The sequence below is a fragment of the Tasmannia lanceolata genome, unplaced genomic scaffold, assembly GCF_043159265.1.
Source record: "Tasmannia lanceolata isolate RefF3 unplaced genomic scaffold, GAP_Taslan_0.1 ptg000037l, whole genome shotgun sequence".
In the NCBI taxonomy this organism is placed as follows: Eukaryota; Viridiplantae; Streptophyta; class Magnoliopsida; order Canellales; family Winteraceae; genus Tasmannia; species Tasmannia lanceolata.
The window spans coordinates 17,915,011-17,932,952 of record NW_027518714.1 but is presented as its reverse complement, the minus strand read 5'-3'; the positions used below and the strand labels follow the sequence as shown (position 1 = coordinate 17,932,952).

General features: G+C 39.5%; 1 protein-coding gene across 3 annotated transcripts in view; it reads right to left on the bottom strand.

Annotated features, from left to right (window-relative positions):
* Window positions 1–15,199, bottom strand: part of LOC143860031 (protease Do-like 10, mitochondrial) — a 44,890-nt gene extending 29,691 nt beyond the window's left edge. For 2 of the 3 annotated variants that reach the window (XM_077370537.1, XM_077370538.1), the window contains exons 1-2: window positions 14,810–15,199; window positions 1,104–1,349 (exon numbers count right to left, since the gene is read on the bottom strand). In XM_077370537.1, the coding sequence (XP_077226652.1) occupies window positions 1,104–1,349; window positions 14,810–15,173 (610 nt within the window). In that variant the 5' untranslated portion in view covers window positions 15,174–15,199. The remainder of the gene's footprint in view (window positions 1–1,103; window positions 1,350–14,809) is intronic. The other variant, XM_077370539.1, reaches the window with a different exon arrangement.
* Window positions 15,200–17,942: the final 2,743 nt, after the last annotated feature.

Here is a 17,942-nt window from a genome sequence, read left to right as displayed (position 1 = left end):
CCATGGAAATTTTAAGAAAACCGAAATTTTTGTCAAATTTTTACATGATTTCGGCTGAAATTTCCACCGAAACCGAAATATCGGCTGTGGCCGAAACCGACATTTAAAACCTTGCTGAGAACCTCTCTTTTCCCGTGAAATTCAGATCTTTATCCCAAGTTGACATGAAACACAGACACAAACACACCCCTAACCAAAAGGGAACAAGAGAACAATTAACAAGACATAGTGACATACCACCCGAGTGTGGGGAGATACAAAGAGATAGGGCGGGTCTCCCAGGACAACGCTCTCCCTCCGCTATTCGGGATCCACACAAGTCAAGAACATAATATTCATACAAAATTTCAGTATAATATAAAAGTGTGATGTTATGCCTATATCTGATCCTTTCCATGCTAGTATAGAAATCTATGTTAGGAGGATCCATCATAATCAATCCTCAACATACTATAACCCAATACCATTACTCAAATAGAAAGCAAGCAACATGTGTGAAAATGTTCTTGATGGAAATTATTGTTTAAACATAGGTTCAACGGAAAGTATGGTCACCTAGTTTTTTTTTTTATTCTTTTTTTTTTTTTAGAATGAAAAGGTACATTATTTGCGGTGAGCGTGGATAGAACATGCATCCTTCAGATCTTCTGAAGTACAGTTACCTAGTTTGATGGTTGTTGCTCCTATTTGTCACAGGGGAACCAAAATTTCAGATGCACCACAAAATGAAAAGCAAAGTATATAATATATGATGCTATCGGTTCAATATCGTATGTATGTATATACATATTTATAGGATGCTACCAGTTCTATATGTGTGTATATCGGATGCTATTAATTATGCCTTCAATTGAAAGAAAAGGGGCAATGATACAACAGCCTCGAACAGAGAATGACTAAGATTTGCCTAATACAAGAACGACAAGGTTCATCCAATCTGAAAGTGCAACAATCCTACACAAAAGAAAGATTTCTTTTTCAATGGTTATACAAAAGAAGGATTTGAAAGCCAAGATCCATCAACCCAAAAGTAAATGAAGTTAAAACTTGTTAATTGATGAATTAATAACTTCATACTCGTTCATCTAGGGTAAAATTCTTACCTTGAGGGTAGCCAACAACAGCTACACCTTCTTGTAAAAATGGAATGTCCCCAAGCTCCAAAAAATGCATTCCTTCCCAAAATTCTTCGTTTTCAACAATGAGAATAGCTAGGTCACATTCATGTCCAATAGCTTGAACATTTGCTTTATACTTGGTAGGAGAACCATGCTTTCTCACAAGAACAAATGTATGATCAGCTACAACGTGAGCATTGGTCAAAATCCTTCGCCCTTGAAGAACAAATCCTTCATGTAGATTACAGTAACGATAAATTAGAGAAGTGACGTAATTCTTAATTTCCAAGCAAAATGGATACGTCAAAATTTTGAGTTACAAAATTGGAAAGGATAGGGTTTTTCAGATTCACAAATCATAAACATAAGAGTAATTTAAGGTTCATCATACTTTAATTTACAAGCAAGGGTAAAATGGTGTTCTTCAAGCCTTTGAATTATAATACTTTTATAGATGGGCCTCCTCAAGATTTAAAATACTAGACAAGAAGATTTTGTTTGAAGTTCTAAATTCCAAATAAAAAACAATGAGAATCATCTGTTCTTACCTTGTTCGCTATTTCTCCACAAAAAAAAAAATGATTACAAATCCCTTCAAAACTAAATAAATACCCCCCCCCCCCCCAAACATAAATTGTGGGCCGTTAGTACAACATAACTTGTGGGCCCTTAAATAGAAATATAAAGTACATAAAGTAACTACTTAAGGGCTTGCTTCTACACCAAATAGCCACATGATGCAACCATTTGCATATGAAAACAAATCCCTAGGTGTCGAGTTGGACATCTCAATGTTCTTCTTAGACCCGTCCTTGAGATGAGTCCTCTTCTCACTCCTCTGGTGTCGTGTTGGACGTCTGAATGTTCTTCTTAGACCCGTCCTTGAGATGAGTCCTCTTCTCACTCCCTGCTACTTCCCTTTCAAGTTATTAGAAGGCTTGGTGTTTGAGTCTTTCTTCTTTACAGCGTCATTCACTACATAGTCGACTAACCTTCTAGCTGCGGTATGTGCTGTTGTGAGGTCTTGCACTCCCCTTCTCTGACAATTTGACTAAGCCTAAGGTTTTAGCCCTCCATGAATTGGAAGAGCTTGTCCTCCTCTAACATGTTCCTTATATCTAGCATTGGTGCAGAGAACTGCTTCACATACTCCCTAAATTTCCATGTGTTGGAGAGATCTTAGATTCTTTCAAGCAGTGAACCCGAGTGTCTCGGACAAAAATTGGGCCTTCAGCCATCGCTTTAAGTCCTTCCAAGATTCAATAACATGCCACTCTACCTCTACCTGTTTATCCATATAGTGGGGTTTTGTTCCGTTTGCAATATTATCCTCATAGTGGGTCCGCCGCCACAGTTTGGCATCGCCGGTGAAGTAGATGGTGGGTCTTACAACTTTGGAGACCTCCTCGGCTTGTATGATATGTAAGTATTGTTGCATATCAAAGAGATGCATCGAGGTTTTGGCACCAAAACACTACCAATTTTTCCTCACCATTACCGTCTGTAGCTCCTTGGCATCATGGACGCCCCAGAAGCATCGACGTTTTTGCACCCAAGCCCTACCAGTTTTTCCCTCACCATTACCCCCTGTATCATTGCCAGTGGTTCTCAGGAATAAATTCACCTTGTAGGTAACAAACTATATCTGAGCTGTAGGACCTCCACGGTAAGCATAGTCACCACACTAAGTGTCTAAACTGATTCAGCTAAAGTGTATCGCTTATCTATGAAGCACGGGTGCGGGTGCGACACGACACGGGTACGCGGGTACGTGATTTTCCAAAAAATTCGGGTGCCTGTGCGTTCGGGTGCGTTGAATATAATAATATTTTTATTATATATTTATAAAAAATTTAAAAAAAATAGGAGAGCAATCAAAAAATAATAACATCACCAAAATGGAAAATTCTAATATTACTCTTCATTTCATACGTGATTAAGTTCATCATTAAAGCACCAAAATAACATAAAGCATCAATGCATCATCAATCCTTATTCCTAGAAGTCTGTCGCCTCATCTCCAATATCGACAACATCATCATCTACGTCGTTAGTAAAAACAATGGACTCCAACTCCGACTCATCCAAAGAAAGACTAGCAACTTCAAGTACCCCTACATCATCGAAGGAATCAAATGTATCTCCACCTATGTCCCACATCTTTGTCTCTCCTTGCTTATATTGTGGAGTTTGTCTTGAGAGAAGCCGAAGATTGTTATGAACGAAAACCAAATCTTGAACTCGTTGTGGAGTTATCTTGCTCCTCTTGAGAGAATGCACAAAAGAGTAAGTGCTCCAATTCCTCTCAGCCAATGAAGCACGGGTGCGCCCAAATGGGTTGCGCACCAGTACCGGGTGCGCTCAGGTGCGCCCTAGGTGCGTGTCGGGTGCGCACCCGTATAGTTTTTAAAAAAAACAAAAAACAAAAAACATAACTGGGTGCGTTTGGGATGCGCACCACAACGCACACGACTCGTTTTAAGTTTTTTAACTTTTTTTTAAAAAAAAAGAGAGGTGCTATTTTAAATAAAATTTAGAGGGTTTTAAAACCCTCTCTCTCTCTCTCCAAACCCTAACCCTAACGGAGAAGGCGACGGCACGGCACAGGTAGCCTCTCTCTCCTCTCTCTCTCTCTCTCCCTCATTGTTTCTCTCTCTCTCCCTCTCTGTTTCTCTCTTTCTCTCTCCCTCTGTCTCTCTCTCCCTCTCCCTCTCCCTCTCTGTTTCTCTCTCTCTCTATTTCTCTCTCTCTCTCCCTCTCTGTTTCTCTCTCTCTCTATGCCTCATTCTCTCTCTCACTGTCTTTCCCTCTCCCTCTCTCTCTCTGCCTCTCTCTCTCTCTCTCTCTCTCTCTCTCTCTCTCTCTCTCTCTCTCTCTGTGAGTGTGTAAGTCCCTCTCTCTCTCTCTCTCTTTATTTGGGTTCCCCAATCCCCACAACTGATTGGAGCCCAAATCAGTTTTTCGAGTCAAAATTATGTTTAATTTTGACTCCAATAATTTGATTTTGGATCACAATTAGGGATTTAACCATTTAGGGAGGGAGTTAGTTTTTAATCCATGTTAATTTGGGATTGTGATTTGTGACAACCGATTGGGAGCCCAAAAGTCCAAAACTGATTTCTGGAGTCAAAATTATGTTTAATTTGGACTCCAATAATCTAATTTGGCATCACAATTAGGGGTTTACCCATTTAGGGAGGGAGTTAGGGTTTAGTCCATGTTAATTTGAGATTGTGATTTGTCCCAACCGATTAGGAGCCCAAAACTGATTTTTGGACTTAAAATTATATTTAATTTTGATTCCAATAACCATTTTTGGGCTCGCAATTAGGAATTGAGGATTTAGGGACTTAAGGCTTTAAATTAAACCCTATTTATTTGAGATTGTTGTGTTTGCTTACTAAAAAGTCTAAATTTGTGTTTGTTCTTTCTTTCAATAGATTTCAATCATAAGAATCAAGAATGTCTTCATCCGGGGCTAGTAGTGCCGCCCAAGCCACACATGCACCGCCTTCTACTTCTAATGATGAAGACCTCTCGAAGCCCTTGTAGAGGTATGCCACTAGATTTGATAAAGATCCTAAGGGTGGAGGGAATGTGAGATGGGAATGTAATTTTTGTCATAAGAGTTGGAATAGCTCCTACACAAGGGTTAGGGCGCACTTATTGAAGGAATCAGGACAAGGAATCGGAGCGTGTCCTAAGGTAAAAGCAAGTGACCTACACGGAATGCAAAAGTTGAAGGAAGAATGCTAGGAGGCTATGAAGCAAAATGCTCCCAAGAGAGTGCCATTGCCGCCATCATCAAGTAGTGGATCATTGAGTTGCCCGAGTAATATGTTTGTCCCTCCAAGTTTTGATCTAAAGAGGAGGAAGACAAGTGGTCCAAGTGGAAGTGTGAGTGCTATTGAAAAGGCATTCAACATGGCGGCCCGTGATCACCTAAATGGGAAGATTGCTCGGATGTTTTACTCCGGTGGCTTGCCATTTCACCTAGCAAGGAACCCACACTACACGAGTTCATACTCTTATGCGGCCAACAATCCAATTTCCGGTTATTTGCCTCCAGGGTACAACTTGCTAAGAACGACTCTACTACAAAAAGAGAGGGCAAATGTTGATAGGTTGTTGCAACCCTTTAGAGATACATGGAAGGATAAAGGGGTCAGCATTGTTAGTGATGGATGGAGTGACTCACAAAGGCGGCCTCTCATTAACTTCATGGCGGTAACCGAGGGTGGGCCTATGTTTCTCAAGGCGGTAGATTGTTCGGGGGAGACAAAGGACAAACATTTCATTGCCAACTTGTTGAAGGAGGTAATTATGGATGTTGGGCATGAAAATATTGTCCAAGTAATTACCGACAACGCCGCAAATTGCAAGGCGGCCGGGCAAGTTATTGAGGCACAATTTCCTTCTATCTTTTGGACCCCATGTGTGGTGCACATCCTCAACCTTTGTTTGAAGAACATATGTGCGGCGAAGAATGTGGAAGCAAATCAAGTTACATATGACGAATGTAGTTGGATAACGGATGTTTCGGGAGATGCTAGCATCATTAAGAATTTCATAATGAATCATTCCATGAGACTAGCCATATTCAACGAGTTCAACACTTTGAAATTGCTTTCCGTGGCGGAGATTCGATTCGCGAGTGTTATTGCTATGCTTAAGAGATTGAAACTCTTAAAGCAAGGTCTTCAATCAATGGTTATTAGCGACAAATGGACTTGGTATAGGGAGGATGACGTGGGGAAAGCGAGGTTTATAAAAGAGAAGGTGTTAGATGACGTATGGTGGGATTCTATTGACTACATACTCGCATTTACATCCCCCATCTATGACATGCTTAGAGAGTGTGACAGGGATACGCCTTGCCTTCACTTGGTTTATGATTTGTGGGATACCATGATAGAAAAAGTAAGGGCGGCGATATATAGGAAGGAAGGAAAAAGAGGAAAGAAGAGGAGTCCAAATTTTATGACGTGGTGCACGAGATTCTTATTGCTCGTTGGAACAAGAGCAACACTCCACTTCATTGCACTCCACTTCATTGCTTGGCTCATTCATTGAATCCAATGTTAGGTGACTTTAAATTTATTTGGATTATTAGCTATTTATGTTTATTTCTAAGTTCTAACTTTTGACTTGAAATTTGAAGCTAAATTAGTTTTTTCTTTCTTAAAGGTATTATAGTGAGCAATGGCTCAGTGAAGATTCAAGTCGGGTGCCTCCACAGAAGTATGTGGAAATTTATACTGAGAGGATAAAGTGCGTCAAGAGGTACTTCACCAATGGACCGCACAAGAGCTAATGTGGAGTTCGCCAAATTCTCCATGAAGTCCGGATTATTCAATGATGTTGATTCCATCAATGAACGGTTCACTATGAAGCCTCATGAGTGGTGGCCCATCCATGGTACATGTGCCCCTATGCTTCAAAGCATAGCTTTGAAGATTCTTATGCAACCTTCATCGTCATCTTGTGCCGAGAGGAATTGGAGCACTTACTCTTTTGTTCATTCTCTCAAGAGAAACAAGATAAGTCCACAACGAGATCAAGATTTGGTTTTCGTTCATAGCAATCTTCGACTTCTCTCAAGACAAACTCCACAATATAAGCAAGGAGAGACAAAGATGTGGGACATAGGTGGAGATACATTTGATTCATTCGATGATGTAGGGGTTGAAGTTGCTAGTCTTTCTTTGGATGAGCCGGAGTTGGAGTCCATTGTTTTTACTGACGACGTAGATGACGATGTTATCGATATTGGAGATGAGGCGACGGACTTCTAGGAATAAGGATTGATGATGCATTGATGCTTTATGTTATTTTTGTGCTTTATGTTATTTTGGTGCTTTAATGATGAACTTAATCACGTATGAAATGAAGAGTAATATTAGAATTTTTCATTTTGGTGATATTATTTTTTTGTTGCTCTCCTTTTTTTTAATTTTATAAATATATAATAAAAATATTATTATATTCAACGCACCCGCACCCGAATTTTTTGGAAAATCACGTACCCACGTACCTGTGTCATGTCGCACACGCACCCGCACCCTGCACCTGCACCCGTGCTTCATAGCTCTCGGCACAAGATAACCATGAAGGTTGCATAAGAATCTTCAAAGCTATGCTTTGAAGCATAGGGGCACATGTACCATTGATGGCCCACCACTCATGAGGCTTGATAGTGAACCGTTCAGTGATGGAATCAACATTATTGAATAATCCGGACTTCATGGAGAATTTGGCGAACTCCACATTAGCTCTTGTGCGGTCCATTGGTGAAGTACCTCTTGAAGCACTTTATCCTCTCGGTATAAATTTTCGCATCCTTATGTGGAGGCACCCGACTTGAATCTTCACTGAGCCATTGCTCACTATAATACCTTTAAGAAAGAAAAAACTAATTTAGCTTCAAATTTCAAGTCAAAAGTTAGAACTTAGAAATAAACATAAATAACTAATAATCCAAATAAATTTAAAATCATCTAACATTGGATTCAATGAATGAGCCAAGCAATGAAGTGGAGTGTTGCTCTTGTTCCAACGAGCAACAAGAATCTCGTGTACCACGTCAAAAAATTTGGACTCTTCTTTCCTCTTTCCTTCCTATATATCGCCGCCCTTACTTTTTCTATCATGGTATCCCACAAACCATAAACCAAGTGAAGGCAAGGCATATCCGTGTCACACTCTCTAAGCATGTCATAGATGAGGGATATAAATGCGAGTATGTAATCAATAGAATCCCACCATACGTCATCTAACACCTTCTCTTTTACAAACCTCGCTTTCCCCACGTCATCCTCCCCGTAACAAGTCCATTTGTCGTTAATAACCATTGCTTGAAGACCTTGCTTTAAGAGTTTCAATCTCTTAAGCATAACAATAACACTCGTGAATCGAATCTCCGCTACAGAAAGCAACTTCAAAGTGTTGAACTCGTTGAATATGGCTAGTCTCATGGAATGATTCATTATGAAATTCTTAATGATGCTAGCATCTCCCGAAACATCTGTTATCCAACTACATTCGTCATATGTAACTTGATTTGCTTCCACATTCTTCGCCGCACATATGTTCTTCAAACAAAGGTTGAAGGTGTGCACCACACATGGGGTCCAAAAGATGGAAGGAAATTGTGGCTCAATAACTTGCCCGGCCGCCTTGCAATTTGCGGCGTTGTCAGTAATTACTTGGACAACATTTTCATGCCCAACTTCCACAATTACCTCCATCAACAAGTTGCCAATGAAATGTTTGTCCTTTGTCTCCCTCGAACAATCTACCGCCTTGAGAAACATAGGCCTACCCTCGGTTACCCCCATGAAGTTAATGAGAGGCCGCCTTTGTGAGTCACTCCATCCATCACTAACAATGCTTACCCCTTTATCCTTCCATGTATCTCTAAAGGGTTGCAACAACATATCAACATTTGCCCTATTTTTATAGTAGAGTCGTTCTTAGTAAGTTGTACCCCGGAGGCAAATAACCGGAAATTGGATTGTTGGCCGCGTAAGAGTATGAACTCGCATAGTGTGGGTTCCTTGCTAGGTGAAATGGCAAGCCACCGGTGTAAAACATCCGAGCAATCTCGCCATGTAGGTGATCACGGGCCGCCATGTTAAATGCCTTTTCAATAACACTCACACTTTCACTTGGACCATTTGTCTTCCTCCTCTTTAGATCAAAACTTGGAGGAACAAACATATTACTTGGGCAACTCAATGATCCACTACTTGATGATCGCGGCAATGGCACTCTCTTGGGAGCATTTTGCTTCATAGCCTCCTTGCATTCTTCTCCAACTTTTGCATTCCGAGTAGGTCACTTGCTTTCACTTTAGGAAACGCTCCGATTCCTTGTCCCGATACCTTCAACAAGTACGCCCTAACCCTTGTGTAGGAGCTATTCCAACTCTTATGACAAAAATTACATTCTCATCTCACATTCCCTCCACCCTTAGGATCTTTATCAAATCTAGTGGCATACCTCCACAAGGGCTTCGAGAGGTCTTCATCATTAGAAGTAGAAGGTGGTGCATGTGTGGCTTGGGAGGCACTACTAGCCCCGGATGAAGACATTCTTGATTCTTATGATTGAAATCTATTGAAAGAAAGAACAAACACAAATTTAGACTATTTAGTAAGCAAACACAACAATCTCAAATAATGGGGTTTAATTTAAAGCCCTAAGTCCCTAAATCCTAAATTCCTAATTGTGAACCCAAAAATGGTTATTGGAGTCAAAATTAAATATAATTTTGAGTCCAAAAATCAGTTTTGGGCTCCTAATCGGTTGTGACAAATCACAATCCCAAATTAACATGGACTAAACCCTAACTCCCTCCCTAAATGGTTAAACTCCTAATTATGATCCCAAATCAGATTATTGGAGTCAAAATTAAACATAATTTTGACTCCAAAAAACAGTTTTGGACTTTTGGGCTCCCAATCGGTTGTCACAAATCACAATCCCAAATTAACATGGATTAAAAACTAACTCCCTCCCTAAGTGGTTAAATCCCTAATTGTGATCCCAAATCAGATTATTGGAGTCAAAATTAAACATAATTTTGACTCCAAAAACTGATTTGGGCTCCAATCAGTTGTGGGGATTGGGGAACCCAAATTAAGAGAGAGAGAGAGAGGGACTTACACACTCACAGAGAGAGAGAGAGAGAGGCATAATGAAAGAGAGAGAGAGAGTGAGATAGAGAGAGAGTGAGGCAGAGAGATAGAAAGGGAGAGGGAAAGACAGTGAGAGAGAGTGAGACAGAGAGAGAGTGAGGCATAGAGAGAGAGAAACGAAGAGGGAGAGAGAGAGAGAAGAAGAGAGAGAGAGAGAGAGGGAGAGAGAGAGAGAGAGAGAGAAACAGAGAGGGAGAGAGAAACAGAGAGGGAGAGGCTACCTATGTCGTGCTGTCGCCGTCGCCCCATCGCCGTCGCCGTCGCCTTCTCCATTACGGTTAGGGTTTGGGGAGGATGAGAAGAGAGAGGCTGAGGGGAGAGAGAGAGAGAGAGAGAGAGAGAGAGAGAGAGAGAGAGGGTTTTAAAACCCTCTAAATTTTATTTAAAATACCCCCCCCCCCCACTTGTTAATGGCACCTCTCTTTCTTTCTTTTTTAAGTTTAAAAACTTAAAACGAGTTGAATGTGTCGGGGTGCGCATCTCAAACGCACCCGAAACGCACCCAGTTATGTTTTTTGTTTTTTTTTAAAAAAAAACTATACGGGTGCGCACCCGACGCGCACCCAGGGCGAACCCGTGTCGGATACGCACCCGGTACTGGTGCGCAGCATATTTGGGCGCACCCGTGCTTCATTGTCGCTTATGCTCCACTATATCCACCCTCACCTCAAGGTTACCAAGTTATTCCTTTGTGGTCGGTAGTTGCGCTGTGGCTTCAGCTTGCTCGGGCTATCCTTGAAACGGACTAGACTATTGCGGATGTGAAGAGTGTGTTCCATGCCCACCATTTGCCATCCTCTTACGTGAGTGTTGGCCGCTTGGGTGTGTGAAATATGGTGTTGATACCAACTGTACAGGCCTTCAGTCTGATTAGATCGGTGCGGCACTTGCAATTGTCCCTCAACAAGGCAAGTCGGCCAAGAAAGGTTGCGGGGATTAAACATTTAAACCCTCAAAGCAGCCGCAAAAGAAAAGGTACGTTCACAAGCACACAATAGAGAAAAGGTGTCATAGGCAATGGAGAGGAAAGAAAATGATTTTTATTGTTGATCTTAGTCAATGTACAATATACAAGGTAGCACAGCTACAAACTTCCTAAGGGGACCCGATCACCCGTTGACTACAATGGAGTCCCTACCAAGCTATGCACTAGCAAGCACCACTTCATGACGAAACAAGCTTTCAGGTTAATAGGTAGAGGCACTTTCCTAGCTTAGACAGGAGGGCCCACTAAAGGTGCTATGGACATAAAGTTTTGAAGGCATGAAGAGACATTTAATTCTTACAATACCGACCATGTTCACAAAAGCACACTCCATGCCCAACCCAGGCCCTTACATAGTGGCCCCAATGGCACTGACACTCTAAATATGTACAATTACAAGTCATGGGCCCACATGGTGGTCACTTGAACGACGATGGACGAAATGACACTACGCAATGGGAGGATATGAGAGTTTTTAATCCTGGGATAATCTCTTTTCAACAAAAAAATGAGCATTAAGGAGTGTTTATAGATAAATCTTTCTTTCAGGTCCTCATTTCTAGCAGGGAGAGGCCCTTCTCCCTTGAAGAATGTGATTCGCTCTGATGCTTCCTAGAGTGGACGCTAGTTTTTGGCCAATGGAAGCAGGTACAATCCTTAGAAATCTTCTTCAAAGCAGAAATAAAATGTTACCAGCATGTGTGATGTCCAAACGTGCGGTCGAGAATGTGAAATGCCTTTTCATCCATCACATCGCATCGCAATTTATTCAGCACTAGATTCTTAATTTTTTTGGAGTGAGTTACGTCTTTCTCAAAAGCATCAATGAGGTTATGGTTATGGCAAGAGAGGCCGCATTCTTTCAAATCCTGTCTCCGCAACATCTTTTGTTTTGGTTCGAATCTAAGGACAATAATGGTTCAAGTCTAGGGAACCCTGATCCTGCCGAGAATGGTGGTGTCCTTAGAAATGATTTTGGAGAAGTGATTTGGGCCTTTGCAGGGCCAATTGGAGTTGCGGATGCCTCGAAAGCAGAAGTTCAGGCTGTTCACCAAGGAGTAAAGTTATTGGATTGAAACCAAATGGATAAAGTGGTTGTTGAAGGAGACTCCCTAAATGTTATTCGATGGCTAAGTCACCCGTGGAGGTTTGACAGCTTCTTTGACGAGATGTTTGATAGATTTGGTCCTTCCTCGATAGCGTTCCGTCATATTCGGCGATCCACCAACTCAGTGGCAGACAAGTTAGCCAAAGAAGGAGTATCTAAAGAAGCCTTTGGCTTTGTTTGATACCTTGCCGCCTTAACCTTCTTGTTTTTTGTGAGCCATTGGCTCGTTTTCACTTTGTAATTCCTCTTGTACTTTGACAACCTCAGTCTTTCATTATAATATTTGGCTACCATTAAAAAAAAATAAGGACAAGCATAATATAATATCCCATCACAAGATCATTTTACTATGGAGGCTAGTGTGAAAAATAAAGAGCATGATTATTCATTGGCATTGGTGAGAAATGAAGTATAGCGCATGAAGGTACAAATTTTAGAGCATAGACAGAGGCAATGGAAGGCATTTCAAGGACCAAACCATCCTATCAAGCTCTCATTCGGGAATTACGAGGATATGAGATGTTAGGGACGGTAGAAAGGAAGAAAATTAGCCTAGTTGGGTCTCTTAGGCATTCATGATTCCAACGAAATGGAGAACATATCTCCTCTGAAAGGTTCTAGTAAAATCATTTAGGTTGAATTAGAAGTTGAAGGGAATCCAATGGATGTAGCTAAATAGGAATTGAAAAATACTTTACTTCCTTGGAGTGTACAGGGACTATTGACAATACAGTTAGGGCTCTTATAACTTATATTCCCGGTGGCATACTTTTATATAAAATATTAGAGCATATTAAGTATTAGAAATTAAGTCTATCACCCGATTTTTCTTGCAATCTCACCACCCTATAAATTTCATTTCTTTTTTTAGCATCTAATACTAAGAGAGGGTGGGAAGATTGAGATGAACAGTCTTACTCTTGTCATTTGAGAGAGATGAGTTGACAGTCTTTCGCTCTTGTGGTTAGTAGCATACTGTATAACACAGCCTCCAATTCTGTCAGAATGCTAGTGGTATGAAATGTGATTAGGATCTGTGAATTTTGACACCTGTTTTATTTTCTATTTTCTTTTTCCTCTTCTTTTTCCTATGGTGTACCTACATATAGTATTGTAAAGTATATGTACTTTGAACAACATTTTCAAAAAAGGTTCTCTCTTATATCTTATATCAATAGATTTTTTTCAAATTTTTTTTTATGTATTAGAAATAAGAGATTATAAATTACCAACATAGGAACACCGTCGGTTACGGGTCTAGCAATAGGATATTAGAGATTATAAATTTATGGAGCATTAATTATGAGAGCCCCAAACGTATATGGATTTAAGGGAGCAACATTGATGTATCTTTGTTCATATTTTGTGAGAACATGATGACTTAATCATTCAAAAAAAGGAAAAAATAAATAAAAGAGTTGATGAAGTAGCAAATACTCTAGCTAGTGAATGTGCACATAGACAAGGAGAAGATATATGCAGTCACGGTTTTAAGATCTGCTTGATCGTCTTATCATTGAGGGTGACTCCCTCAATGTTATAAGATGCGTAGGGGATGGTGTTTGTTATCCATGGTAGTTTGCTAATACTATGGAAGAGATTATGATTTATGCATGTGGATGTGATTGAGGGTCATAAACAGAAATCTAGCACATTTGGCGTTTGGCTAATTGCAAAGCGAACCGGCTTACTCGTTTTGAGATCAATAGAGATGAGATTTCTATGTTTAATTTTTTTCCTCCTAGAGACTCTCGCCGAATTTTTCAATTTTCTGTGTTTAGTGGGTTTTGTGAAGATTGTTGTTTTGTTTCTTTTTTGAGACATCCTCAATCATATTGTTTCTCTTGCTCTTTTGATGATATTTTACTATCATATAAAATAAAGTGATATTTTATTGTCATTGAAAACTCAAACTGATCTTAGGGCTTCTTTTGCTCTTTTAATGATATTTTTTTCCTTTTCATTGTATAATGTATTCTTTTTTCTTTTTCTGTTCTAGACCATCAAGGTCTTCTTTTAATGAAATTTATTGCCATTAAAAAAAAAATTACTATCATTCAAAACACAAACTTTTCTTAGGGTTTCTTTTGCTCTTTTAATGATATTTTACTATCATTCATCAAAACAAAGTGAACATAGACAAGATTTGTATACAACAATCTCTGACTTAACCATAACCCCTGAATTTTCTGTTTGTGCTTATTAATGAAGTGTTAATTATCAAATAAAGAAACCAAAAAGAAAAAAGAAAAAAAAAACGAGAAGTGTGTTCTTCTAATCCTCCAAATACAAATAAAATGGAATCAATGTACCTAGAAATTAGGACTCTGTACACGATAGATTATTCAAAACCCCAAATTAACAGCCAAAGGCTAAAGAAGCTCGACAACCATGAAAATTACAGTCAAATAACAAGTTGAGTTCGTTAAAAGTTCGAATCATAAATTTGGTGCATAGGTGCCGCAGAGCTCTAAATTACAACAAACAAGCAACACAATAATCTTTAATTTCTAAACTAAAAGCATCAACAAATAACAAATAAACATTAAAAAAGAAGACAATACATGAATCTTAGGCAATTCTCTAGAGTTTGCTTCTGATAACAACAAATCCTAGGCAAGAGCAGCAAACAGTCATTATGTTACAAACCCGAATCTCCTTTGTGCTGAAAACACAATTTCTGGAATAAAATTCTTCATTGATTTAAGAAAGGCTACCTACATGTTATTCATAGAAGAAAACCCCATAATCTAGACTACCCTTATCTCTAAAACTCCTACCTATACTAAACAACTAGAGATCAAAACTAAAAATAACAAAAATCTAAACTAATTTATTATATCACCCTAAGTGGGTTTCCCCCAAAAAACAAATCTCAATTAAACAAAGTGGGCCTTACCCGATCCTGTTGTTTCCCGTGGCGATTTAGTCTGCCAAGGGAGAAAGTAATTGGGACTGCTTAAGACTGCGAAAACCTTCACAACTGAGTCAAGCGCGAGCTTAATTGCGACATGGGGGTCTGTGTATCGATCATTATTGAAATCTTCCTCTCTGGAAATCGGATAAGAAGAGGTTTTGTTGTTGAATAAAGGGGCGGCAGTAGAGAAAAGAGAAAATGATGTAGAGGGGTTATTGAAAGGAGTGAATAAAAGAGGAGGAGGAGAGAGAGTTAGGGTTTCGTTAGAGAGATGGAGAAGGGAACGGAAGAACAGAGGGCGGAGATGTGAGAGCTTTCCAAGGCTGCGGAAGGAAAAGGATAGCATGTTTTTGTTAGAGAGAGATTGAGGGTTTTAGGTTTTCTAACGGGCGTTAGATTTTAGATTTGAGTTTTTATAGGATGGTGCAGTCCATTTTTGAAAAGGGCATGATTTTTTCACCCCAATGTAGGATTATGCACCTCACTGTTGACGTAATTCGACGTCAAAAGCGTTAAAGTCTGCCCACAATTCACGTTAAAGTGGGGTTCATAATCCTACAGTGGAGCGAACAAATCACTTCCTTTTGAAAAATTACAAAGAGTTTTTATATGATGAAATGGTTTTAAATTTCGACCGAAACCGAAATTTCCCTAAATTTGATATTTCCTGAAATACCAAATTTCGGAATTTCAGACTGAAATTCCGGATATTTGGGTAATTTCGGTCCGAAATTTTGAGAAAATGGCACTTAAAAAAAAAAAAAAAATAGATGTTACAAAATTTCGGATTTTGCCGAAATTTTGGATTTCGGTTGGGTCCGAAATAGGTTACGAAACCGAAATTTAAAACCTTGGTTATGCCCAAGAAAATCATTTCGATGTATGAAGGACTTTTCAATAGATTGGAGGGTTGTGAAACTTGTGATCATCCTATAGAAATGATTTTCTTTTTTTTTTTGGGCACAACCTATTTACGTTGTGGCCCGTCAAATGGACAGTTTGGGTCATCCTATGGTGTGGATTGTACGGTACTTTTTGAAAAATACTAGATTATACACTTCATGTAAAAATCATTTCTTTGCACAAAGGACATGTGGAAACCTCAATAGATTGGTGGCTTGTGATCATCCTATGGAAATGATTGTTTGGGCACAACCTATTTACCTTGTGGCATATCAAATGGACAGTTTGGATCATCCTATGGCGTACGCTGTATAGTATTTTTTGAAAAATATCGGATTATACAAGCTTACACCATATAAAATCTCGATTTAGCACCTCAAATCCATTCATTAAGTGGGGTTTGGAGATATGATCAGGACGTTCATCATGTGGGTCTCACAATGGTTGGGTACAATCTGAACGTAAGATTGGTAGGGTGATCTATTGTTTGTTCAAATGGATTTTCTAACTTCTTGGATAGTAAAGTGCTTGTGCGCTTGAGGCGTTATAACGCCTCCCATTAGTTTAAATGTTTGGATCCCACATACACGAACCAATTGGAGGCGTTATAGCACCTCAAGGGCACCAATTTTTTTTTGTGCGCTTGAGCGCACAATTTTATTCCTCTTTTTCTTTTTTTCTTTGGTGCATACCAATCTGAGTGGTTAGAAACCTACGATCGTATTGGCAGCAAGAAAAATAAGAGAAAGGTAATTTTACTAGGCCTGTAACTCAGGTTGGCGGGTCGGGTTGGGTAGGGTTTTTTTCCGAAAAACCCACGATTACCAAACCCGCCCCTACCCATGATAAATTTCGGGTCGGGTCGGGCCGGGTTTTTTTACGTGACGCAATTTTTTAAGGAAAACTCTTGTTTGGCAAGGCAACTCAACTCATAGAAGTAGAAAAACTCAGGCATGGCAAACTCTTTAGTGCATTAACTAACTAGTCCAAAGAGAATAAATTGATGTGTTACCAAATGAAAATGATTATACTCATATGAGATAACACAACAAACTATTTAGTGCGTTAACTGTTGAAACTTGAAACCTAGAGCTAAAGGGGGGAAGCGAACAGAAGATGGAAAGAGTCCATGTGATTGCGTGCGTGCGTGAGTTTTACTTTTAAGTTTTCACTTTTAAAGTAATAAAGTTTTAGAAAAAAAAATACATACTATATAACTTAAGTAACTCGGGTCGGGTCAGGCCTCTTCAAACTCGGCTTGACCCAAGATTCATGCGGGCTTTTGGATCAGCGACCCGGCTCGACCCGAAACCCGAGAAACATGAACCCAACCCAAGCTATTTTTGGGTCGGGTCGATGCGGGTCGGGTAAAACCCGACCCAAGTTGCAGCCCTAAATTTTACCATTAAATCTCTATCTATAAGATATATTCCAATGTCACTTAGAATCATGATTTAGACAAATATTTTAAATCTTAAGTTGATTGAAGGCTATTTTTGTCAACTTAAGTTTGGTGTAATAGGATTCTCCATCGGGAACTCGTTCAATCCTTGGTTTGAATTAACTAGGCGACTCAGTGAGTCAACCAAAAGTAGATAGTTTTAAGTTACTTTTACGAGGGATGATGGATACAAGGGAGCCTTTGCATAAAGACCCAAAAAAGGGCTTTGATTGGATCCACGTCATCAAATGTAACTGATTTTACTTTTTCAACTGATTTTAAAATGTAACTGAAAATGACGTGGATCCAATGAAGAGACCCTTTTGCAGCTCTTAATGCAAGGGCTCCCTTGTATCTATCATTGCTCTACTTTTACACATAATACTAATACTTAAAACGGAATATAAAAATGCCACTGATGTTGGCACTACCATTTTTTGATAATTGCACTAACTCAGCTTGTTTTTTCTTATTTAAATTGTTTTCAAAGGTTATTACACTAACCAAAATGTTAAAAGAAGCCAGTTTAAAAGGAAAAGACAAGCTGAGTTTGTGCAACTATTAAAACATGGTGGTGCTAATATCAGTATCCTATAAAAATCAATGGAAGCTATATAATGAAAGACAAATTGGCCTACTTTTCTCAACTAGGTTGGTTTGCTCGGGAATTGCCCTAGCCGACTTGATATTGGTGAAAACCCATTTGATGAAATTCAACATGCTTTTTACAACCCCTCACCCCGTTTAGTGAGTGAGTTTAGTTGTCTCGAG